This window comes from Aplidium turbinatum, chromosome 17, assembly GCF_918807975.1.
Source record: "Aplidium turbinatum chromosome 17, kaAplTurb1.1, whole genome shotgun sequence".
Classification (NCBI taxonomy): Eukaryota; Metazoa; Chordata; class Ascidiacea; order Aplousobranchia; family Polyclinidae; genus Aplidium; species Aplidium turbinatum.
This window is the reverse complement of record NC_137488.1, coordinates 21,004,567-21,031,481: the sequence shown is the minus strand read 5'-3', so window position 1 is coordinate 21,031,481 and position 26,915 is coordinate 21,004,567. Positions and strand designations below refer to the sequence as shown.

At 38.9% G+C, this 26,915-nt stretch overlaps 1 protein-coding gene across 1 annotated transcript; it reads left to right on the top strand.

Annotated features, from left to right (window-relative positions):
- Positions 1 to 62: 62 nt before the first annotated feature.
- On the top strand, positions 63 to 26,464 carry LOC145786304 (uncharacterized). Its single transcript, XM_082597943.1, has 23 exons — positions 63 to 181; positions 1,011 to 1,141; positions 6,408 to 6,491; positions 12,719 to 12,883; positions 13,019 to 13,165; positions 14,568 to 14,734; positions 16,101 to 16,239; positions 16,756 to 16,900; positions 17,481 to 17,566; positions 17,810 to 17,942; positions 18,260 to 18,345; positions 18,470 to 18,590; positions 19,357 to 19,457; positions 19,786 to 19,831; positions 20,245 to 20,460; positions 21,122 to 21,252; positions 21,862 to 21,930; positions 22,745 to 22,874; positions 23,685 to 23,850; positions 24,222 to 24,336; positions 24,592 to 24,755; positions 25,116 to 25,241; positions 25,587 to 26,464. The coding sequence occupies exons 1-23, from the start codon at positions 63 to 65 to the stop codon at positions 25,641 to 25,643; spliced, it is 2,844 nt and encodes a 947-aa protein (XP_082454069.1). The 3' UTR covers positions 25,644 to 26,464.
- Positions 26,465 to 26,915: the final 451 nt, after the last annotated feature.

Genomic DNA, 26,915 nt, shown 5'->3' with positions numbered 1-26,915 from the left:
ACATGTGGGCATTGGTTCGATACCCGTCGTCCAATCGATACAACGCTACATAAAAGCATATTATGACGTCACAACTCAGGATTGTGAAGATAAAGGTGAAGGTGAAGCAGGAAAAGAGTAACTCCATGGTTGCAAAATCGATACAATATTTTTCACCCACAATGTTTCTGAAAGAGAAGAAGTTTGTGCATTTACTCAATCAGATAAAGGTTTCCTCCCAATAGCTACCCCTTGACCGCATTTCTTCGTGTATTTTTCAACTTTCAACATTTGCGGTCAAAGAAGTTGAGGAAAACGTTTGTTACAAGAAGGATGAACGCTAAGTTCTCCGTTCGAAAGCGTAGGAAGGATTCTCGGACTGCAACCCAGAACAAGCAGCCTATGCCTCAGTTCAACCAAGTTACGGGATTGTCTCGACACCTTGTACAGTACACAGACCGGTATCTCCTCTTTCTTGTGAGTCACCGACACCACCCAACAACCAAATGTAACATGATTGATTCCACGGCTACCAAGATGCTACCTTGTAGAAAATCATTTCTACTTTAGATCGTTTAAAAAAAATCATCAAACTTGGGTTGCATTGCATTCTGCTGAGCAATTATGACGTGCTTACAAGAATATTGTTTCCTAATAAAGCACCAACTACAAGAAAGGAAGGTGTACTTTGCCTCCCCTATGGAACCTGTTACTTCCTAATGTAGGGTAGAGCGTTGAAGTCGTCACAACTCACTGACTCAGACAGCAAAGCAACTGTTTCTATATTGATTCAACGTCTGGGGACGTTGCTGACAAATCGTCGGTAAGCTGGTTGCGGTAACAAATATTGTCTTGACTGATTTGATACAGTGGCGAGGTAGTCTCAGGTCAACCAGTGTTAGAAGTAAAGAGGCGCCTAAACGCACCTCAACGCATATCTAGGAGGAATATCTCCCAGAGAAAGCAGGTGATATTATTGATAAAATGTGGCGCATTAAACAATATGAACATGGGGAAAATGTTCATTTCAGCATTGGACGGTCAGACTTTCTTGTAAGCCTTCAAGAAGATCAGATGATCATGGATCACCTGATCATGGGGCAGAAACAAAATAGCTCAGTATCCGTTCGATTAACAAGAAACAACTCACTCGGTCCAAATGGTAAACAGAACAAAATATAAGTGGAGTCTGCTGGGGTTAGGGCTCAGCAGTAGCCTACGTGAGCCTCGTGAGGAACGCACAGTACGTTCACTCAGAGTGGCCCAGAAGCATTGTCAACTTGGGGCGGTTGGTAAAAAATGGGCGATGGGTCCTAGAAGCTCAAGCAAAAGAGTAAGCTTCCAAAGCAACAAACAGTCTAGGCTACTTCAAACTTGTTCATATTTCTTGAAGTTGAAAGACAACATATCGTGAGTGGACTGATGATATTGTTAACATGCTAAGTAACAATATGACTTCAATGATCAGTAACGCAGCGCGATTTCGCTGCCCGGAATCTTGCATTGTACATTCCTCGGATGCGAAACAATGCCGGTGAAAGCCACATAGACATCCATCGCGCAAGTCAACTAAGCGATCACAACGAATGCAAATTACATTTAAAAAGATGAAACTTACCAGAGCCACTAAAATTCCAGACGTGGATTCCCTGAAGCTTCAAAGCATTATTGTACAGTACCTGATGAGCAGGATAACTTAAAAACTGCTGCATAACCTGAAAGCATCAAAATGTAAAACTGTTACACTACCTCAATTCCTATCCATTGTCATTGTAATCAGGCCAACAGCACCATTATGATGTAATTATGCTTCCGTTTTAAAAAGATAAAAAAGATTAGTGACGTAATAAGCATGTATTTTTGATACAGAAAGATTAGGGGCGTGTCAATTAAAATTCAGGATTTTAATCTAAATCCGGATTATAAATCGGACAGTAGTTAACATTATAAATCTGAAAGCATTATTGTCAAATAAAAAGGATTCCTGTGGTTTGAAGCTTCAATACAACTACCGTAGTTTATCAACAGCCAATGAAGAAAAATCATTTTTAGCAATTTTTAGGAAGACAATAAAGTACAGAAATAACCAAATTAGCAGTAGTCAAAATTTTTATCCAAATTCAGTCACTGACCTCAAACCCGGTCGGATTTAAATCCAAATCCATGTAGGCTACCCTACATCTCTGGCGTGTATGGAAGGCAAAATGTATGGAATCATTTGAAGTTGAAGAGTTTCCCGAGGAATTAAGCAATTTTTTACAGGAGGTTAAGGAAAAAGTTAGCAGTTGCGGTTTTTGGTACAAGCTCTCGCACAACAAAGTTCTAATCGGAATTTACTCAAAGCCAATTATTCTCAAAGCAAAACTATCACAATTTTTGATGTGGCAATTGAGTGTGCTTTAATAATAATCCTTTTTCACAAAAATAATTTATTTTTCCAAACTCACGTCGAAAAGTGGTTTTCTATGTAAAACATCATCTTGTTCATCGTCACTGTACTTTGATCTCTGAGTGGAGGTTGATGTCTGAGTGGAGGTTGATGTCTGAGTGGAGGTTGATGTCTGAGTGGAGGTTGATGTCTGAGTGGAGGTTGTCTGTCTCTCTGTTCTTCAATTTCCTTTGTAAAAAATTTTCGAATTCAATCACTTTTGTTCAGAACAACCATGGACCTGGCAACACTGGGTTGGAGATCGTAATTCGTAACTCGTGTCTTCAAGTATGTTTGTTTCACAAGTCCTGCTTTTGTCACATCATACTGTACAAATAGTGATCTTTCACCAATGACCCAGACCTCAAATTGTATGTTTTGAATATCACAACGTCCAAACGGCGTAAAAATAAAAGTTTGTGAGTTGGTTGAGATTGCTTCCTGGAGATTGTAGGTTCGACTTCGACCCTTGATTGAAAGTGGAGATATTTTTATCTTCCGCGTAAATCTAATGCTTTCAAACGTAAATTAAACGTCTTCAAGTGTTGCAGCAACGTTCTTGCAAAGCGCATCCTTGAAGCGATGTTTCTCTGTGGTTCAGATTGTACGATTCTTGATTGTTTTTTTTTGGTTTTGTGTTTGCTTCTTTCAAAGCGCTGCCATAAAAGGTGGAGTAGTCAACAAAATATTGCATGACATGAACTGGGGGCTACAACTCTGCATTAACCCTCAAGCCATTAGTTTCATTGAAGTTGGGCATTTGGAAGGAACGGTATTTAAGTAAAAGCGAAACAAAATTTGCTTTTCTAAGTTTTTTTTAGAACATTCTTCGATGCGAGGATTCGGTGATGAAATTGATGTGGCGAGAATAAGCGACCTCTGATTTTTTGCTTATATTCCCGTCGGTTGGATTAGATTGCCTCAAACCAACACGAGATTGTTGATGTAAACAAATCTGAATGTGTTGGGCGTTTGCACAATGAGATCATTGATGACACTTACTCCCCAACAAGCAGCAGTTGTCAGTTAGAGGCGGCGATATGTAATTTCATCTCGTCCTTGTGCGGTGTAGCATTAGCGCTTCAAGGGGTCGAAGAGAAACATTTATACGCGGGCCGGGATGATTTTAGTCGCCTGCAACCTTTCCAAGGGGACCTGGAGAACTTAAAGAAACTTCCCCATATTTGTTAAAGTATTTTGATTTGTGGCCGGAAAATATCATTGGTATCGGACCCGAAGTATCTTCTAAACGGCCCTGAGCATTACCATCCGGACCTGAAGAAGATCACACCAGTTTTTTCACTGTTGCCAGTGTAACCACTAATTCCTTTTTATCTTTCTAGTTTATCGACTTGATATCTTTGTTGTTGTCTGATGATGAATCATCAATCAACCATTGTGACTGAACAGTTCAATCGTGCTGGGAACGCCATTGCGTAACAAACACAACTAACTATATAAGCTACAACTGCGGCAGGGCCAAGCACCACATCCGGGTGAGATAAATCGGGAGTGGAGATTTTGAATGAAGTTCTTCGCTCAACAAAATCTGTGATAATATTTAATTTCAACATATTTAAAATTTAAGTATTATGTTTAAATTTAAATTAACAAAGCAAGTGTTATGGTATAGATACAATTGCAACTATGTAAAAATCTTATATCTAGTTGCAAAAATTTCACTGGGTATCCATTACGTTAGTAGGCTGCATTGCATAGAAGCAATTTCTGAACTTTTCGTAACTTCAAAGCGGTAAATGTATTCACGAATATTATTTGATGAGAGATCGCAATGTCCCTCTGTTGGTAAATGTTTGCCGAAAGATATTTTATAAATGAACAGCAAATAAACAAATAAACAAAGGAGAGTGGAAGAAATGGGATGTAGCAAGTTATATAGAGAAGAATAGAAAGCAAACGTCATAAGCTTTTATGATGTGAACTGGTTAAGAGATGACCACTAACTTTTGCTTGGTTGCAACACAAAATTGATATATTGGAGAACATAACTTCAATTTACATCACTGATAATTTTAACTTTGGTTTATATAGATTAGGATATATAGAGCAATACCGAAATGTTTGAACAGTTATTTATTTTCCTGATAATATTTCATCACGCTTCCAGCCACGGTAAGGAATGCAACTTATTTCATTTTGTTTACATGATCAGAGATTGGAAAAACAGCAAATTTTATAATCTGTTAAACTGTTGAAACTTGTGTTTGATTTTCTCAGTTTTCTGACTTGATTCTGAATGTTTGGATGCGCTTTTATTCATTGTTTGTCACGTCAGTGTCAGCGCCAGATGAGACGTTGTTGATGACGCTTCTTAAGACATTGTGGCAACAGGAAGGGCTAAAAGGCAGTTGGTAGGGATGTGTTTCATTGTCTCATTGTCTAAGGACTCGAAGCTACAATCACAAATTAGATAGGAAAATGAAATATCTTCTGACAGGTGCCAAACCCACAACCATGCTTGATATGAACGACTCGGTTACATGTCTTGTAATATAAACGAATTTATTTTTACACGAATCAGGTCAATCATAAATAATTACAAATCGATTTCGATCAGTTAGATCATCTTCAGTACATTTTATTTAAATAATTTTATTTCACTTGAGAAATCAAGTATGTGTTTGTCGCGGCTTCCTCCCATATGGTCTGTTTAAAAATTCCAATTAGTTTTTGAAAAGTGGCGTTGCGGTGGAAGAGAAGTTATTGTCTGTTTCTGCGCCTAATGCTTGTACGAAGTTGTTTCAGTTAGCTTTACGAAAATTAAACTGAGGCAGTGGTTTGGAGATTCGGGGCTGGATTACAGGATTTATGTTGATGTATACTGAGAGATGCTGGGTCTGGAAAAAACTGTTCATTCGAAGTTGATGTATTTTGAACTAACAAAAGCAAGGTCAAGATTATGGCTTTTCTTCCAGCGAGCACTGTAGAAGGTTGGTCTGAGTTTTGGAGAATAAAGCAAGAACAGGTTGCTGTTAGAGGCCAACATTTCTACCAGCTTTCCATCTTTAATGTTTCATTGCATCTCCAGGTACTGCTGTGGCTGATGAAATCCTTATAGGCCTGCTGAGGCTGGGATTGTTTGCCCAAAAGAAAAAAAATCAGCAGAAGTTTACTGTAGCCTACTGAGAAATTTGTGGTAGGCTATATAAATTATTTTTTAAACAAGAAATACTATTAATACTACAAAAAGTACTCAATGCCAAAAAGCCAAGCAGAGCAAATTACATACAAATATAGCTTTTCCTTTTTAAAACCTCTACAGTCTGTTTCACCTTAATGGGAGATCATCAGAAGGTCCTTAAGGACTTAAGTTTAGGGTGAAACAGGCTGTAGAGGTTTTAGAAAGTAATAGCTATATTTGATGTAAATTAGTTTTTATGTACAAAATTTCCATAGGACTTGTTGTTAGGTTAGCCGATCCAACTAAGATTAATTTATCAGGCCAATATATGGCACTACCATGGGTTCCGCTGTGAGATTGAATGGCCAAGTGCATTTCTGCAATACTATAGGAGGGATTTTGTCGCTGCGTTTTTTTTTTACAAGCACAAGATGTCTAGTTGTAGGTTGGAAATGACAACTGCTTTTGTGGATGACAAACGTTTTGTATTGAAGCTAAATATTTTCATCATAAGGCCGAGGGTCTATACTTTTATCATTCTAAGTTCGTTTACACTTCTTTGTGCTCTCTCTCTCTGGCAATATCTGAAGTGTGCTGTTGCGATTAGTTTCCTGCCAAGGATTAACGGGATCGCCACGTGAAGGTTTTCAACATGATCCCAATGATAAAATGTTGAATGTTTGATGTGAAAAAATTAAAAATAATGTTTTGATTTTTTGGAGTTTTTGATTTCATATCAGCCATGTGTGGTAATATAGAGTTAAACTTTGGTTTTTCATTCAACATCTGACGTCATAGTTGGTGAAGAGACCATCGCTAACTGTCTCTGATTATGTAATAAAATCTTACCATTTCCAGATTCGAATGGAGGATATTTCAATCCTGACCCTTCATCTAAAGATTTGTACCACGATGATATTTATGAAATAAACTCCAAATTAGGTGAGAAACAGCATTAGAGGTGGTTGGTGGTGGCTGGGAGTCTCTGCTCAAACATTGCTTAGACCAGGGCTACTCAACTGGAGGACCGCGGTCCGAATCCAGACCTTCTGGGTGTTGAAGGTGGACCTCGGGCTTCTGGAAGAATAACTTCATTGCCACATTTTAGGGCCTTTAAACAAATTTCCATTAGAGAAAAGCAATTTTTTGTGATTATCCAAGGAGCTGGGGGCTTCGCCCCCAGACCTCCCAACGCTTTGCCCTCTTCTCTGATGTGCGATCCACACAGATACACTACAAAGAAACGCAATACATTTTTTCCTTTTTTATTTCTTTGTGTCAGACAAAAATCCAAGTCGTGTTACATACTACCTGAAAAGTGTTTCGGTGCTCGTAGGCTACTGGTTGTTTAATTTTCGTGGTTGCGTATGAAATATTCACCGGACCGCAAAAATATTCAACTTGTCAAAATGGAATTTGCTAAAATTAGTTGAGTAGCCCTGGCTTAGACCTTGGACAAATAATTAACTTATTAACTAAAGCATATGATTTTATTTAGTTCGATTTATAATTTGTTCATTCGAAATATGACTCTTGCAGCCTCCATGCAATGTTCACTGGAGATAAAACTCATCAGATCACCTTCAGTTGAAAAACAAACAACACAATAACTTGATCATACACAACACAATAACTTGCATAAACTTGATCATTATGGAATTCAAATTCTACATTAGGGTGGGCCGTTTTTGACTTTTTTTCGAAATTCAACAACGGCTAGTCATAAAAAGTGGCACATGCATGAAAAAATTACGTGTGCAAAATTTCATCAGTTTGGGGGTGCATCTTCTGCCCCCGCAGGGGGGTCAAACTTTCAATTTTTTGAAAAAAAGTGGGAAATTTCATTTTCCGTTTTAACATAATTTTTTTTTATAATTTTTCTACTGGCTAGTCATAAATTGTATGTGGGATGTACCCAGAACTTTCCTATGTAAAGGCATGTTCGAAGCTTAAGGTTTACTGCCCCCGCATCGACGACCAAAATGCTGAATTTTCACCAATTTGAGATCCAATTTTGTCATTGCTCAATGAACAACGAAAATTTTTTTTACAGGGGGCCCGCCGATCTAAAAGTGCCCCGGGCCCCCCATCAGCTAAATCCGGCCCTGATCGCCACGTTACTCTTGTTGGACCATGTTGCTTTGCTTTGCTGACAAACTTTGCTGACTGGGTTGCTTCGTAGTTACGAACTGAGATAAAAGAGATAAGCAGTAGCAAGTTTGATCAGTTGCAGCTATAAAACGCAACTTATAAATTACAGTGGTCGGTTTGTTCAGATACTTTACTTCAGAATAAAAGCTATATGAACTGCAGGTTCCGTAAATATAGTGTAAACTTACGATAATCTATGAGGCTAGCAGACTAGTTAGGCTTAATATTGCCTTGTGACACAGAAATAATTCATACGAAAAGCATAGGATCTAGTGTGCCAATAGCTAACGGGATTCTTGAATATCTTGGATCCAATAAAATTAGCTACGATAATGTAATGGCAATTGGATGCGATGGAACCGCAGTAAACACAGGTCAAAAAGGCGGCGTGATAAAGCTCCTGGAAGATCATTTCCAAAAGCCACTTCAATGGTTAATATGCCTACTCCACGGTAATGAATTGCCTCTTAGGCATCTTATAAAAGAACTGGATGGCAATACTAGCGGACCTGATAGCTTCACTGGGCCCATTGGAAAGCAGCTAGCCACTGTCACACAACTAGCTGTTGTAAAATATAAAGCAGTTTCGGCAACAGAGATTGAAATTGATGAAAATGACCTCAGCACTGACCAAAAATATCTTCTACACATGCATAGAGCAGTGAAAAGTGGAGGAATATCAATTCATTTCGCATCTAGGAGTCCAGGTATGATGAACCACTCAAAATGGTTGACCACAGCCAATAGAATTCTACGTTTGTATGTTGCATCTAACGTACAATCAGCTGTATTGGTGGAACTTGTGGACTATGGTATTATGAATGTTTACATTCTAGTATGGCTTGCCATTAAAAAAGAAAGCAATTTCACTAATGGCCCAAAACATTTCTTTAAAATTCTACACTCTGCTCAGAAGCTATCGAATAAAGCTCGCAATATCGTCAACAAAGTACTACAGAGGAATGCGTTTTATGCCCATCCTGAAAACATTTTGATTGCAATGATATGTGATACCGAAGAGTATGTAAGGGAACTAGGATGGAGAAGAATTTTCAATTCAAGAATATTATCATCTCACAGCACTCGTCAGCGAAAATTCACCCTGCCAATATTGCAGTTCAGTTCCGAACGTTACTTTGAGATGATAGACTGGTAAAATATTCCAGTTACGGAACCCCCAATGATGCGTGGTGTTGACAGCAGTGTGATAGAAGAGCACATCAAAACAAAGATGCCTCCCCAACAGTTGTTTCCTATGTTTCCCTGCCACACACAAGCCGTTGAGAGAGCCATTAAACTCGTGACAGATGCCTCATCACATGTGGTGGACAGCATTGAAAGAGATGGGTACATTAAAGCAATATTACAATCAAGGAAAAAAATTCCTCGGTTCCAGTCGAAACAAGATTTTATGATTCATTAGACTTAAACCAGCACTAAGTTTGAACAATAATCTGGTGAACTGGTTAAAAGTTCTTCTTGTTTGTTGCATTTTTGACACAATTTCGTTTTTTTTTTGTTAACACAAGTTCTTTTTTATCGTTACATTGCTGTCAAACAAAGTTTACTCCTGTATGTGGTTCTTGTAGTAGTAGCCTATCAAGTGAACGTTTAATTTTGGTTTGTAACTGACAAATTTGTGTAAACAAATCATGATAACAATTCACGTCGAAACTGTACAGTACATTCCATTTACGGAACCAGCAGATCATATTGCTTTTATTCTAAAGTAAATTATAGGTTGCGTTTTATAGCTCTAACTGATCGAGCTTAGGCTACTAACTTATTGCTTTTAATATAAGCAAGACTACGTATTATAGTTTGTCAATTCGTATTATCATGCAAAGTTACTGGACAGAACATAAATGAGCGTACTGCGGTAACACCATCTCGCTCTTTTGTGACAAGTTTGTTTATCGAACAATGACAAAATTGCATCTCAAATTGGTGAAAATTCAGCATTTTGGTCGTCGATGCGGGGGCAGTAAACATTAAGCTTCGAACATGCCTTTACATAGGAAAGTTCTGGGTACATCCCACTTACAGTTTATAACTAGCCATAAGAAAAATTATAAAAAATATTATGTTAAAACGGAAAGTGAAATTTCCCACTTTTTTTCGAAAAATTGAAAATTTGACCCCCCTGCGGGGGCAGAAGATGCACCCCCAAACTGATGAAATTTTGCACACGTAATTTTTTCATGCATGTGCCACTTTTTATGACTAGCCGTTTTTTAATTTCGAAAAAAAGTCAAAAACGGCCCACCCTATTCTACATTAAAAGAAATAAAATTTGGTGTCCCTCAAGGGTCCATATTAGGACCGCTTCTCTTTTTACTTTATATAAATGATATATCTAACTGTGTTTCTTCTGTTCCTAGATTATTTGCTGATGACACTTGTCTTGTTATTAAAGCCGATAATTTATTAAGTCTTCAAAATTTAATTAATCTTGAACTGAAAGGAATCAAACGTTGGATCATAGCCAATTCACTTACGATAAATGCTTCTAAGTCTAACTTTTTAATAATTGCACCCAAGACCAACCAAAAATCAACTAATGTTGAAGTATTTTACGGCAATACCCAACTAAAAAATGTTCACACTGCTAAATACCTTGGTATCTTAATTGACAAAAATCTATCTTTTCTTCCTCATATTGATGCTCTATCTTCCAAACTCTCCAAATCTGTTGGCATACTCTCTAAATTAAAACATTGTTTATCTACTAAAGCTATGCTTTAGCTTTACTATTCTCTTGTGCATCCTTACCTAATATACGGACTGACAATTTGAGGGTCGTCATACAAAACACATATTGGAAAGCTTGGTGTTTTGCAAAATAAGGCAGTCAAAGCTGTTGTGAAAGGCAAATGGGCTGACCATGTCACACCCTTTTATAAACAACTAAATATGCTAAAGTTAAAAGATCTGTACAACTATGAAATTGCTAAGTTTAGGCTATGTATCAGTTTAGTTTTAATTTATTACCCGACACTTTTCAAAACTACTTTAAAAAATGTAACTAAATTCACAACTTTTCTACTCGAAACTCGACCAACCTAGATTACTATTGTTATCGATACACAACCACAAAACTACAACGCTCAATAAAATACTCTGGCGCAAAAATTTGGAATAATATATCAGATGAAATTCGCAAATCCTCATTCACAACTTTTAAAAGAATGTACAAAAAGAAAATTATTGACTCATATTAAACAAATGCTAAATTAACCTACTAATCAGTTTTTTGATTTCTTATCTTCTTGGACAGCTTCACCGATATTTATGTATTATTATCCCTTTGTCTCAATTATTCAATTATAATTATCATTGATGAGTTAAGAGTGGCTGCTTGACTTGAAGACCTTGAACGGTCACTTCGCAGCCTTCCGCTGCTGTGATGCTACCATCATTTTTTACTCGTTTTTTTTTTATTGTAAACTTTTCAACAGTTTTACTGTACATTGTGTTTTGATTTATTGTACATATTTTTCGCAGCGGCCAATAAACAAACAAACAAACAAACAAACAATCAATAAAATGTCAACCCAGTGTTGTGTTTTCTTCATTATTAGTAGGGGAAGGTGGGGTAAAGTGGAATACCTAAGGGTTAATTCAGTACAATTCACTGATTTGCCAAAAAATTTAACTTTTTTTTATTTGAGCGTTAACTCTAACATATTTCGACAATTTTTAAAGTGCACTTTTGATGACTGCCAGCTTCTTTATATAAATTTTTTTAATTTTAAAATTACCTCCAACAGTCCACTTTACCCCGCATATGTGGGGTAAACTGGACCGTTGTAAGTTTTGAGCAAATTCCGTAATTTTTTTCCACGCAATCAAATTATTTACAACTAGCATCATTAGGGAAGACATTATGAAACTTCACAACTGCAGTTCATAAGTCCATTACGAATCAAACTTTGAAGATTTTTTTTTTAAAAACGGAGTTCACAGATAAAGTTGTCATCCTCTTCATTGCAACCAGCGCAGGCTTCATGCGCCCACAGGATGTCCTTTGGTGATAACGAGGCATTCTGAAAAACAAGAATATAACTAAGTTAAGAACCAGCTCGTCTACTCAATTATGATTGGTGGGATATTCCGCCCCGTTAGCTCAATGGTTACGAGCCCGGCTCAAGATTACGCGGTGCTGGTTCGGCTCTCGGGGTATGCGCTTCAGCAACGCATTTCAGGACTGCTCTCCATTTAGCGGCACTTAATGGATGCAATGATTTCAGGCAACAACACCTCAGCAATCGGAAACTTCACTCAGCCAATCTCGGTAACCGGCCCTGCGTCAAGGGCCTCTACAAGTATGCGAAACTACCAGGAATAGCCTATCAAGGCTTTGTCAGTCCGAGGATAAAGATTCAATAACCAACCAACCATATCAGAACAACTATCCACTTGAGTGCTAATTAGGCCTAGCCTACACAGCTGTTGTGTAAAATAAGCTACAAGATTATAAGTAACACAGCACCTAATTCGGTCAAGAAATCATAAACAAGAAAAATATTTATGACGGAGTAAAGTGGACCACCACTGGTCCACTTTACCCCACCTCTACATTACTACTAATTTAACTGTTGGCCAAATTTAGGCTAGTCAGCAACAAGAGTGAATCTACGTAATGCGTACGTGATATAATGAGGCTCATTTTTATCATTCAAAAAAACTTCTACCTTATGTACATAAGATACAATTTAAGTTACCATACATACCTTTCAGTAGATCAGAGGGTGCAAAAAGTAATTTCCGTGCTTTTTTGTGTCTTCTAAACCATGAAACCTTGAATAATGGCGTGTGCAGCTTCTTTTCGTCATGCTTTACTAAACTTAATGGTATCCGCACAATAGTGAAACTTTACTAGCAAAAAAAGGCGGGGTTCCACTTTACCCCGTTGGTCCGCTTTACCCCACCTTCCCCTAAATGGATTTTCTCACTGATCATATGTTGAGCTTGAGCTTCATAAAAGTTGCATAATTTTAATGATGATTTTTTTTCAGAAAAAAAAGATAAAATCCCAACCCAACAATCTGATGGGGAATGCCCAGACATGAGAACATGTTCACACGATTGCGTCATGGGTCACGTGGTGGGACCGGATGGTTGCGAAATTTGTGAATTGTGCGTCACAGAAGGATTGATGGAAAGCGACATCGTTGTCGACGGTGAAAGAATTATTACTTTTTCCAAATGTTCCCCAAACATGTAATATCGAAGAAAGATGGGTTGGTAAAAAAGTATAATCAAAAATATTGGAATGAAATTAAATTCCCAAATTTTCTCACTCCTGTTTCTTCCAGACTCAAGCTACAAAGACATTGAGAAGGAATATGGGGCAGGAGTTTGTGATCGGGAGAAGCAACGCGGCGCCTCTAGACGAAAAGAACTGGAGTGGCCAAAGTCAGGGAAATACGTCACAATTGGATACACATTCCATCACTCAGTCTGTAAGTGACGTCATAACTAAGCTGCTGGGGTCAACGTTCCAGAAAGCAAAATCTGTAAAAAATGAAGGTATTTGTTGTCTGGGGGTGTTGGCGGTTTTCCTCAGCTCTGCGAACGATGCATTTAAAGAATTTAGAACTGTCTGGTAGAATGCTTGATTAAAAGTCTGGTTGATCGTTGGCCGTAGTTTCCGTTTGAACTTTGGAGCCGGGGATCGATCTATGTTGGTCTTGCATCCCAGGACTGCACTGGGAAGCTACTAGTGAGAAATTGGTCTTTAGTCTCGTTGTCCAAGACACGGAATGTTTTTGCGTTACCCTGTGGACTAAGATATGGCACAGTAAGTCTGATTAGAAGAAAAGATTAATATTTTTTCAAATCTTATCAACTTTGTTCCGTTGAGTTTAGTTTAATGTAATGCGGAGACAGTGAGACAATGTTGAATCTCCTTCGTAAGTCTCGACCAACCGCCCAAATTTTCAAGGAAGCGACCCATAAATAGGTGCCAGTCCACATGTTGCACTGATGAGGTTTTCAGATATGAAAGTTATTTGGAAAGTGTCCACTCCCCCTTAATTGTGGGCCTTGTATTAGGCAGGTCAAACTTTTATTTGCAAGTCTTCTTCGGCTATCTTGGCACAGTTGGGAAAGCTCTGGCAATGCCAATGTTTGTTTATGACGTCACATCACTTACGTTAAATTCCTGCGATGATAAATGCAGTTTAAAATAACGTCTGCAAACTCGTATCAATACCTTGTTAATTCCTATGAATTATGACGTCAAAGTTTCCGTCTTCCATGAAAGCGGAAAAATTAATCACCGGTGCTCGCCAGTCCCGGATGTAAGAAGCTATTATAGTAACCATACAACAACACACGGTATTGATTATTGTCACGTTTGCAATGACAATCCACTAGTCACAGTGGCTTATTGTTATGCAAGAATAGCACAGATGGAATGACTGGACCAGTAAGCTTATTAATAATATTTAGATAAAAATAATTAGATTTTTTAACACACTATTTTAAAATGTGGTCTCTATTTTTAACGAATAAGAAACGACGCCGTGAAAAGCTCATTGATTGATTCTCTTATTACGTCATAAAATAACTGCTCTCGTGTACTCCTGGTGGTGACGGGACTGGCAGCCGCAAGAACCTAGTTTTCCTTCCAACGATATTCCAAGGATTATTCAAACACTGTAACGCTGTAACGCTTAAATGGCTGGAATACTGAGGAAGCGTTTTTCCGCAAAAATAAAGATTTGTTGCATTCGCTTCTTGGGCACAAATCTTAAGTAAGAAGCTGCTATCAATAACTCGTTTCTAAAAATATCCAAAAATTAAACGACAAAAACGAGACTGGAATTTACATTTAAAAGTTTTTTATTATTTTCTCCCCAGCCAAATCAAAAAAGGAAAACATTAAAAAGGCGATACGAGAGTACAGGAAGAAGACCTGCATCCGCTTCAAACCGAGGACCACCCAAAAAAACTACATCCAGTTTGTCGGCGACGAGACTAGAGGATGCTCCTCCTACGTGGGGAGGCAAAGGAGAGGAAGTCAAGACGTAAGTTCGTTATCGGTTTGTGACGTCAGTTTACGTGACAATCAAGTAGGATAGGTGCTGGAATTGAAGTGATTACTTATTTTTCGAGTACAGCTGTAATGTTTATTTTACAATTTTCAACTTTTTTGTTACTTTCCGTTTTCGCATTTCTGAATAATTGCAAAAATCGTCTTCCTCGGACTGAGAAAGAGTTTTTGAGCTTAATCCTGGTATTTTGCAACTTGGAGACGCTTGGTCACTGATGCAGACCTGTTCACCCAATTTGATAGAGTAAAAATTCTGATTGTTGAAAAATTGTTGTCTATGAAACATTCCAATTACACAATTACAATTACACGCTTACACGATTACAATTACACGATTACACAATTACACAGTTGCGAAGTCCATACACGCCACACGGTTTAATGAATTTCTTTTCTGAAAATCTGTGTTCACTTGACTCGATTGATTGATTGATTTTTGATTGATTGATTGATTTATTTCGTTGTAGGTAAATATGGTACAATAAATACAGCAATAAAAAAGGAATTCCCAGCAACGGGAATCTGCGAAGAGACCATGGGTCTTCGAGTCAAACAGATACCCCTGATTCTAATAGAAGATCTAAAATTGCGATAACAGTTAGTTACGAAATCTAAAAGATCACTACGAATAAGCGACATAGGATAGAGAACACAATGAATAATTCAATAACGAAAATTGAGACAAGGTGTTAGATGATGGTGACAGAGAAATATATTTAGTAGCCAAAGTAGCCAATCGGTAACATGAAGGTATAGTACAAAGTTAGTCGTGCTAATATTTGGCGATGAGTGAATATTTGTGTTGCTTTTTAAAAGAATAAAATGACAATTTACCCATGCTCGTTGGTAAGGAGTTCCAGACTTTCTCTCCGGCATATTTAATGCTGCGCTGGAGTCGGGATGAGGCGTATCGTGGGACAAAATAACAATCATTGGTAGAGTGTCTAGTAAGACGTGCATTATACATGAGTTTGGTTTTTTCAAAGTAGTGTGCGAAAGGCAGAGGCAATACATCCGTATCAAATTTAAACATGAACTTAGCAATTTCGTGTTCGTACAAATCTTTAAGCTTGAGTATGTTAAGTTGCTTATAGAAAGGTGTGACATGATCAGACCACCTGCCACCTGCTACTATTCTGACAGCCTTATTTCGTAAGGTGCTAAGCTTGTTCATTTGTGTCTTACAGCATGAACCCCAAATCGTCATCCCATATACGATATGAGAATGTACCAGTGCGTAGTATAATTGTAATAATGTTTTGTTTGGAAGAATGTATTTGAGTTTGAGTTTGACGCCATAATAGATTACCAAATGCGATGATTAACAAATCATTGTTTAGGTCACAATCGGAAGAAATTGTGACAGACAATTGGGAACGATCATCCACGAGCTGATGCATGCTTTGGGATTCTGGCACGAACAATCGCGCGGGGATCGGGACAAGTACGTCCAGATCAAGGTTGAAAACATCATATCATGTGAGTGTCACGCGACTAACCTCACTGGTCCAGGGACCAGAGGGCCGGCTTGTGTGGGACCAGTGGGCCGGCTTGTGTGGGACTAGTGGGCCGGCTTGTGTGGGACCAGTGGGCCGGCTTGTGTGGGTACAGTGGGCCGGCTTGTGTTTGAGGAATGGTTCGGTATATAGTACTGTATGACAATAACAACGCTTTTATGAATAAGACGAGAATTTTGTTCCCATTTTTCTCAATCGGTATGAATTCATAGACATTAAACTTCTTTGTATCTCTATAAAGCTGCACTGAAACTGTCTGCATACCACTGGATTAAGAGCAATACACATAAGTTATGCTGCTTGTAAAGTTCTTAACATTTTCCAAGAAATACATTTCTTAACTACAAACCTTAGCTACTTCATTCAATTTATCATCTCTCCTCCAGGTTTTTCTCACCATAGTATTTGTTGAGATTTGTATGTCCATGTATTACCTCCTCGATCATTCCATTAATCACCTGGTCGTTATCTTCTACAGCTGCCAAGCACAACTTCCAGAAGAGAACGTCGAAAGACTGGAATTCGTATGGATCCCCTTATGACGTCAATTCTGTGATGCATTACGGAGGGTTCTTTTTCTCCAATGGACAGCTCTACGGAGACAACCCCACAATTGTGGACAGGTGACTTTCACTACTGGTCGAACGACTCTTTGGAACATTCATGAGAAAAACGCGCAAAATAAGATCAGATCTGTGTCATTGCCATATCAAAATGAACTGATGTGATATAAAGAGTCACTGTGCAAATCAAACATGTGTTTGAAACTTTCTGAAAAATGTGAACACCCAAGAAATGGTCACTGCTGGTCGCCAAGTATCTCTTGAATTCGCTAGTGGCAGTCACAATGACAAGCAAGATAAGTTTCAAAACTATAAAAATTGTTGTTTATTTATCAGAGTGATGAAATAGACGCTGATGCATCTCTACAAGTATGCGAAACTAGGGCTAACTTATCAAGGCTTTGTCACTCCGAGGATAAAGATTCAAAACCAACCAAACCAAATTCTATTTTGGTTTCTTAATTTTCCAGAGAATTGTAAATTATAGAAAACCGACCAACCAGGATGCAGCTGAAAGAATGAATGTGTCAAGTACATAAAATCAGCCAGACTCGGTAACTATAACTTACACAAGTTACGGAACTGGGTTGATTTTATTCACTTTTTTGTTTTCCTGACTTAAATGCTGTTTTCATTCCAGAAAAACTAAAATGGCGGTTGTTGCCCAAAGAAAAGGTTTCTCTCCTGAAGACATCAAACAAATCAACACAAAGTACAAATGCACAGGTGATGGATACAATTGAAAGAAGTTGACGCTTTCTTTACAATGGTCATTTATGTGTAGCTTTTCTATGACTTCATTTACAGATGTCGTGGGTGTGTTTGTTCAATCAAACGCTAGAAGCTTATCGCACTTTGAAGTTATGAATGTTCAATTTTATGCTCCAGTTGAAATTTGACCAAACAACCCGTTTCTTAATAAAAACAACTTTTATTTTATGTTATATTTATTAATTCCTCTCCCCACAGACTACTTGACCTCTGGGAAGTCTACACCCCGCCCCACCACAACTCCCACCACAGCCCCACCGCGTACCACCCCCAGAAAACTTACCGTGGCTGCAACATCATCGGCGGGAAGTTGCCGCGATTTACGTACGAGGTGAGCTCATCTTTTAGCGCGCGTAGGTCGACAACTTTTTAGGAACATCCAGAAACTTCACTCTGTCAATCTTCCTAACTGGCCCTGCGTCAATGGTTTAAATCCTCTACAAGAATGAGAAACTGCCAGGATTAAACTTCAGAAGAAATCATTTTTTGCCATCAAAACTCAAACGACCTGTTTTAGCCTGATGCTGCGAGTTCGCTGTGGTAGTAGCGATTTGCAGTAGCTTTCAGAACACAGTTCCTTAGTCATTTGCTATGACGCTACGAATTTAATTATTATTATTATTACGTAACTTTGAATATGTTCCATAGATGCAAGCGCTGGAAGGAGGCCGGATATTGTAGAAATTCCGGATATGTTCAAAAAAGATGCAAAAAGTCTTGTGGGAAATGTTCAGGTGAGATGTTTTCGCGGTAAAGATCGAGAGCAGTACATCGCTGCACGATTGTTGACGAAACAAAGCTAATGCAACAATGTGTGCATTTTTGTAATTATTAACGTACAATTTCATAAATATTTAGCTGGAAACTCCGCCAAACGTTTAACTACTACAAGACGACCCGTCACCAGGAGCACCACAACAACCACTAGAAGGCCTCCAACTACTACAAAGACGCAGGAAGTTTGCAAAGATAATCAAAAGTAAATTGTTTGTTTTTGTAACTCACTTGTTTCAGGCAGGTTGGACGACCAACTATTGAATGAATGGAAATATTTCAAAAATACTCAAAGCAAATTTACACCTTGTCCTGTCATTGAGTGGTCTAGTTGTTCAAATTCTCTCAGGGTTGTAGCCAGTGCTTATGCCACGTCTTCCCGATACAGCATTCACAGTTTTACTTCAAGTATATGAGCTGCAAGATCAGTACAAATCAATGCTGGACTTGACTTGGCAAACATTTTCTTCATTGGACCAATTCTAGATTCAGCCGGAGAAAAGCATGGATCATCTTCTTAGCTTTGTCTCGTTTGATGAATATACGAAGTTCTTGTCAATATCAAACTTTTTGTTTGATTCTGACAAGGCTTGCAAAATCTATACGTCAAGCGAACGTGCTCAAAACCTTAAATGTAATACTGCAGTGCCAAACTAACCGGATAAATTGAATAAAACCTTTGAAGCAAAACCACCAATTTCAACAATTAACAACATCTGTAACTGCGCCATCAACCATGCGCCAAATGGTGTGCGTGGTTTGCATAAGCTGGATGACGAATCAATTCAATGGCTATTCGACACCTGCCAAACATCTAGCCCGAGTCGCCGCCACTGCCCAAGGGTGGTAAAAGGCAAAGCCTCTCGACCCCTGGAGTGGCGAAGAAGGTTCAAACGAAGAAGAAGAAGAACAATTAATTTCTATTATTTGTATGTCATGTACTTTGAGCGAATATTACTTCGATGTTTCAGATCATGTGGATTTTGGAAGCAGAAGAATTATTGCAAGGAGAAGTTTGTTGTGTTCATGAGAACGAATTGCAAGCTTTCCTGTGGTCTCTGCCGCGCACAAAGTAAGAGCTGGTGTGATGTTCGAGCTGCTATGAACCAGAGTTAAATTGTTCACATTGTTTCATGAAATTTAATTGCATTTGTCAATTTTAAGTTTTTGATTAAATGATAGCTTGAGATAGCATCTTGGCGGAACTGCAAACTATGCTTGTGAAGCTGAACGGTTCGGCCCAACAATACATCAAGGTTGCCAAACTGGTAACCCTGCAATAGATGACTTATTGGCTAGAGTTAAAAGTGTTGAATAAACTTATAATATTAAGTTACCAGGTTGTATAAATTTGTGATGCAACAAAAAATATCTTAATTTCTTTTATGATGTCATTGCAGCAAATGATGACGTTTTGAGGAAATCTGATTGTCAGGACAGATACGAGTGAGTTTGCTTCAGGGAATGAGAATAATGATTAGTAGATTTTCAAACAATTGCATCTTTATGATAACACAACTTATTGATTGTTCAGTGGCTAGGATGTCGCTTAATTTGAGAAAATATTTGTTTCGACGAGATGCGAAAGTATTATAGGTCGAAGATATTCTCCATGTGCGCTGCCTTATCCTGAGTTTCATGAGCTTCTCAATGGATCGTGGTCAAGTAGTATCACTTATATTGTTGGAGTTGGTAGGCCTATTTTAAAACGTTGGAAGAAGCGTTGGTTCAACTATGTATTCAATCATCCGGCGAGATGTTTTGTTCACTTGATGGAAATTGAGCTGTTGGTACGATTATGCAAAGAAAAAGTTCCTGAAGAGTTCAAGAATTTCATCAATCGCTTATTTTTGTTGCAGCTCGTGCGAGAACTGGGCCACATCTAATTTCTGCAAATCCGGAGATTTCGTTTCCTTCATGCGGAAACACTGCAAGCTGAGCTGTTCGAAGGCGGGAGTTTCCGGATTATGCGACTATGACTTCACAACCACAACCGCTGCTACCACGCCATTATCGACGACACTGCGAGTAAAAGAGCGGGTGACATCTCAGTGTAAGGACACACAAGACCAAAGGTAGGTTGTAGATTATTGATTTTAACAAGTTATGTTGTTAATATGATCAGTGTTGGTAGCCTGCGCCAGTTGCCATTGTGTCATCTGTCCATTGCGTCGTCTGTCCGTCATTCATAGCTATCTCCGAAGCTCAGGAGGCAAATGCATCATTGCTGGAAATCTTATGAATACGTTGGCTGCGTAGCCGAGTGGTGAGAACGTCTGCGCGACGTTCAAATGGACGTGGGTTCGACACTGCTCCAGAGCACGTGGCTGTGTCTCGGCAAAGACACTTAATGGCAAGCCAAAATAATGGGAGCAGCTGACTCGAAGACTATATGTCACTTTGCTGCTTCCTGTCGTCTGTCATATCGCATCTGTGATCGCAGTGTACTGTGTGTTATCGCAATGGGCGCAAATAAATACACGATTATTATTATTATTATTATAATGTTTGAGGTAAATGCGCAAAATCCAAATAATGTTAAATCATCGTGTTCTTGCAAATCTGCATTATGATTATTTGGACTTTGTCCTAGATTCACGTTAAACACAAAATTTCCAGGCATTGCATTTTTTGGATTCGTAATTGGACTTCTCTCTAGCACCGGCTGCACTGAGAGATCTGTTCTCCATTTTATTGTATTTATTATTAAAATCATCTGTTGCATCATAATCGCAGCAAATGCAATGAATGGGCCAACCAAGGATTCTGCACGGACAAGGAGCACAGATCTTTCATGCGGAAATATTGCAGAAAATCTTGCGGATTTTGTAAAACGAACATCGGACCGAAGCTCGCAACCGCTGAAGGTGGGGGGAGGTTTCGATGCTCCGATCCAGTAACTCTGGGTCGGATGCTCAGTGGTTGCATTTCATTGGAAAGTTTCATTCATGTTGTGCTTTCCTTGGTTTGGAATTGGATAATGTTAATTATCGCGGGCAATGAACATTGCATCCGTGACTGAAGCTTGCATCGTTCATAACCATTGCTTGTGTGGCAACAAAACCATTGAAATGTTTATCTTTGTAGCGAAAGTATGTTAGTTCTTATAAGACGTTGTTCACCTACGTTAACCAACGGGATGAAATAATTCAATCGTTTACTTGAAGTTGTCTGATAATATATTACCCCCCAAAAATGACCACCAAGGAAAACTTCTCCTATGCCGCCCGGATATGTTCATGTGGTAGTTGAGCAAGCGGAAAACCATTTTGTTTGAACAAATGCATTTTTTCAGTTTTTAATACATAACCCAGCGTTACCTAAAACTAAAAAAAAAACTTCTTTTCAAACAAAATAAATTCATTGCTATAACGCTTGGCGCTCCTTTGACACATTTTGGCTTGGAAACACTGGGCGTAGTTTGTAGCATGATGTCGTCTTGGAATAATTGAAGTAACTGGTGGAACTACTTTCAGTTCCATACAAAGGATGCGGTGTTCCTGAAGTTGATCTCAAGTACCGGCTGCAACAAAGGATCGTTGGAGGTAACAAGTTCCTTGGTTTGATTGTTCCCGGACAGAAAAATCTGTCAAAATCGTCTGCAGACGTTGAATCAATGACATCGATTTCGAGTAATGGGTAGTACCAAATTTCAGTCATAAGTAGAGTAGACAACCGGAAACAGACATTGCAGTCGGCTGCAGCGTGGGTCAGGTGTACGTCGGAAGGCGTACACCGATGCATAGCGCTCAAGTCCGCTTTCCTGCAATGCAGGATAAAGATAATAAAACAAACAAACAAAATGACGGACTTTGCTGTCTGGGTTGTTCCTCATCGAGAGCAAGAAGATGAGGAAAATTTCAATTTCAATTCTTTGTCGTTCACTCTTTTATAAATTGCGGACATGGCCGTGGAGGTTGAAAACTAGCAGGAACTAACTTTGTAAATGCTTAAGATTGCGAATCCGGGTCTAATTCGTAACAATGTCATTACCAGTAGCCTCGACAGGGAGGGGTCAATGGGAACTTTTGTAACTTGCCCCCATCATTTTAGAAGATCGAAATGTTTTCACGGGCCCATAAATTAACAAAGCATTAAATATACTTTAAAATTTTATTTTTTTCTGTAAAATCGTTTGTACGGACCCTTCGGGATCTAATTGGTTGCGGACCAAATGTTTTTTAACGACCCTGATCATTACCGAGCAAGTTGGTATGGGCCGTGTTCTATTTTAACTGAGGACGTTTTTTTTTTATTTTGTCATTTCTTGTAACTTTAAAAAGATTTCGTGTAAAATAAAAAAACTGAAGTTTCTGTCGCCCCATTTGGACTTGAATGCTGACATTTTCTCCCGCGCAGGCATCGACGCTCTCCACGGCGCCATCCCGTGGATAGTGAGTCTTCGACGAAACTCTGACTACGAGTTCTGTGCCGGGTCGCTCATCAACCGACAATTCATCGTCACCGCCGCGCATTGCTTCTATGACAAGTGAGTGCGTCATCGGTCAGGTGGAACTACTTTGTGCTCTTCCAACTTCCCGATGTAACCGCGGCGAATAGATGCAATTTCCCGCGACTTATTATGACGCAGTCATTGATGATGTCACGCTTCGTTGTTTACTGTAAAATATGTTCTGTTCTGATTAATTAGCTTTATTTTTAGCAAAAACTTATTAACACAATGTAACTTTGAGAGAAAATTAATTTTGTATACAGCTAATACAATAGAATGACTGACAACAAAGTAGTTGGGTCAGATAATATAAAGCAAAAAGGAACCCAGCATCGGAACAAGTCTGAAAGTTTTAGGGGCGTCTTGATTTGGTTTGAATCTTTATCTTCGGACAGACAAAGCCTTGATAGGTTATTTCTGCTAGTTTCGCATACTCGTAGAGGCTCTTGACGCAGGGCCGGTTACCGAGATTGGCAGAGTGAAGTTTTTATTGTACTCTCTTTGGCAAAATAACCAACTGCATCTGAAGAAAAGAAAGACATCTGTAAAGTGTAAATAATGATAAACAACATGAGAGAGATATTCACAGCAACGACTAAAGCTGAGTGAAGGATAAGATTGCGTCTGGAAGTAACTTTGAAGCAATTAACAAAAAAGAGCATTAAAAAGATGTTTATCGTTTTATATTTTCTGTGACTTAAGGCGGATCTCCTGCTTTAGGTATTCAGATGACGAGAACCCATAACCCATGGGAATGGCGGATAAAGTCTGGGAACTTCCAAACTATGAAACTTCTAAAGTTATACACATTCCAAATTTCTTAGCTTGTTGTTTTCGTGTTTTCAGGAAGGACAAGCTAATAAAGAATGCCGTCAACATATTCTATGGGTACCTGGGGAAGCACCACAGTCTTAAGAAGGAGAAGGGTCAAATCAAGATTCTCTTCTCAGATTACGCAATTCATCCGGACTACAATCACTTCTCCAGCGACAACGATATCGCAATAATGAAGGTGAGTTTGTGAGGAAGCTGCCATTGCCACAAGGGAGAGGTTTGATTTTTAACAACAGGCCAAGTTTTTTTTCTTTTCAACCGACGAGGATATGTCGTGATGAAAACAAGCGAACATCGTCGGCATGGTCACAACAACATAATACTATATGAAAGCTCTTATGAAGTAATAAATAAGCCATGACATCATAATTATTGCAGTCTTCTTTTTTATACTGTATGGGCACAAAGCGGGTGAAATGTATCGCGAGACCGGATTGAAACCCAAACTCTTTAATTTCCATAGATGGCGCCAGTGTGCTTTCATTGGCTTTCTCCTCCACCGCCCGCGCTTCAGGCAATGAAGCTGAACATTGAAATGATTTGTTTCAGATCTCGAAGCCAGTAACCTTCACCAAGTTCATCAAACCAGTTTGCCTCCCCACCAACGGTCAATCTGTGAAGGAAGGCGCTGTTGCCCTCGTTGCTGGATGGGGAAAGCAGGAAAGTTAGTGACGTCATAATGGCATCGAGTGCAAGGAAGTCCGGCACTGGTTTATCTTCATCTCTTGTTTGTGACGCAATTTTGAACAATCCTGAAGCTAGCAAAGTCTCAAAACATTTATTTCAATGTTTGCAGCATTAAGCGATATTTGAAACATTTTGATTATTTGCTTACCAAAGCTGAGGGATCCTTTTATCGTATTGTTCGTCATCAAACGGAACAATGGTAGAAACGCTTCAATCGCGACTGTCGTTCCAGGATCCTACTTGCTACGAAGCGACATATTGCAGCAAGTCGACGTTGAGATCATCGACAACAAGAATTGTAAGACGTGGATGGCTGAGCTGGGCCGCCAGGACTCTCTCATCACCGACAACATGATATGCGCCGGCTACATGAAGGGAGGGAAGGACGCCTGCCAGGTATTGTGACGTCACAGTCACGTCATTGTAGTTTGTTAGCAACAAAATCAATGTTGCGGTTTCATGACTGTGAGGTCTTGGTTAGAAAACGAAAATTAAAAATATACAAACGCTTTCGACCAAACACTTGTTGTTTGTATGACATCTGAAGAGCAACGTAGCCTACGATCCCACTGAGTCTTGCTTTTGTGTTGTTGGGCACTTCCGTATGCTAATGCTTCTGTAAAACAATCTCTCCTTAATATTTGCTTTACCGATCCTTATTTAAAACCAATAAATTTTTCTGCTAAATTGGATAAAATCTCATCGTTAAGTTTTATGAAAGTTTTCACATTGGAACAATGTTTACTTTCTTTCCAGGGTGACAGCGGTGGACCCCTAACTTTGAAATACAACCGAAAGGGCGCCATGCGCCACGTCTTGGTGGGAGTGGTGTCCTGGGGGTACGGCTGCGCAGACGAGAGGAGCCCGGGCTTGTACGCGAAAGTAAGTTGGTGTTTTATGACGTCCATCAAACTATAAACGACGATTCAAACTTTCAACTCAATTGTAATAAACAGATGAAAGCAAACAACCACACGGCATTTAACATAATATATGGTAGAAATTAGAAGCGTGTGGTTGCTTGGTTTCATCTGTTTATGGTTGAAAAAAGTCACCTCTTTACCAAAATGGTATCAATTGTAACAATACAAACAGCCAGCTAATCTACAACGGCCGTGTTTTGAAGTCGTCTTGAAAAAATGGTTTTGTTTGCACTTGACCCCAAATCGACCACTAGGTGGCATAGAGACACTTCTTTCATCTTTCAACAAAATATTTCATCTTCAGGTTTCAACAAAGATCAATTGGATTAAACAAACGATGAAGAACATGTCTTCCCGTTGACCCCAAGAATCATCTGGAAATTGTTTGCTGTAAAATTATTTTAAGTAAATGTTTCATTGCATCACTTTATTCTTCTCGCAGTTTATTGCATTGCAACTTGCTTGTGCCTTGAAAGAAATTTAAAAGCATTCATATGATCATGAACTTTTTGTATAAATGACTCATAATCGTGACATTAATTATGAACAAAATTGCCATCACGAATGGTAAAATCTTTATCTTCAGATCATTAACATAAATGTCGTTAGGACGAACGTCACTTTGTCAAGTTAGAAAATACAATTAAATTTCGCAAATTTCTAACTTCTCACAAACCTCATGCTTGGTGGAGTTCTGTGCAGTGTTGCCTTGTGCAGTGTTGCCCTGTGTAGTGATACTTTTGTGTGAGACTTGCCACTGCTGCTGGGTGGGTCTATACTTGGATAAGTAAGTAATCCAAGGAATCGCAAGATTCAAGATAACTCCGGGAAAAACTTCCCTAGGGGCTTCTCAGACCGACAAACAACAATAGAACTTCTCTAGATCTGCTGGTTCGATGTTACGGTGACGTCACAGTGAAGCAGGAACATGATACTCGAATTTTCCCGACCTCTTCTCTCTGGGTCCGTGGTGGGTTATCTTGGTTCATTTTCTTAACCTCAAAACGGCAGTGAACAAGTGAGCAGACGTTGAATCAATGTAAAAAAACAACTAATTTGGAGGCTAGACAACTCCAACAACTTCATTCAAATATTGAAGCCGTCTCCAACGAGCTGAACAGGATTGCTCTGCCACCGCTAAAAGTTGCGAATTTGTGGTAAATAACGTCAGAATACATTTGAATTTGTGCAACGATTGTTATTGTGGCAACTACCACCAGCTACCACGAAGGCTTCAATGGGGGATTATGACGTCACCATGCACGAAAACGAATCAATAGAAATAATTGTCTGGGTCAGCAACACAAAGTGCTGCACATAAGGTTGAAACGACGTTGTGCAACGTTTAACCGACTAAAATGATGATTTCATAAATCTAACTAGGACACAGGTAGTCAGAAACAAAGAAAAAGCTTTTCCGCTCAAACAAATTCAAATTTAGGACAAAAGAAGTTTTATGGCAAATAACTGGCGACTGCGCCAAGAATATTTCTGAACGTAGCTGCCACAAAATTACTTTTCAAAAATGCAAGAACTTCCATCTAAGATAATCAGAAGACAGACAATTAATTATTGAACCCTTAAGCACATAGAAGAATGTCTTGATAGAATCCATAAGTTTGTGGCGTTTGTC

What these genes read in the sequence shown, in the direction of transcription:
- LOC145786304 (XM_082597943.1), top strand. Translation starts at nt 63, where the DNA reads ATGACGTCACAACTCAGGATTGTGAAGATAAAGGTGAAGGTGAAGCAG. An exon ending in ACGATATCGCAATAATGAAG is followed by an intron (nt 23,851 to 24,221) that starts GTGAGTTTGTGA and finishes GATTTGTTTCAG; the next exon opens with ATCTCGAAGCCAGTAACCTT. An exon ending in TGGATGGGGAAAGCAGGAAA is followed by an intron (nt 24,337 to 24,591) that starts GTTAGTGACGTC and finishes CTGTCGTTCCAG; the next exon opens with GATCCTACTTGCTACGAAGC.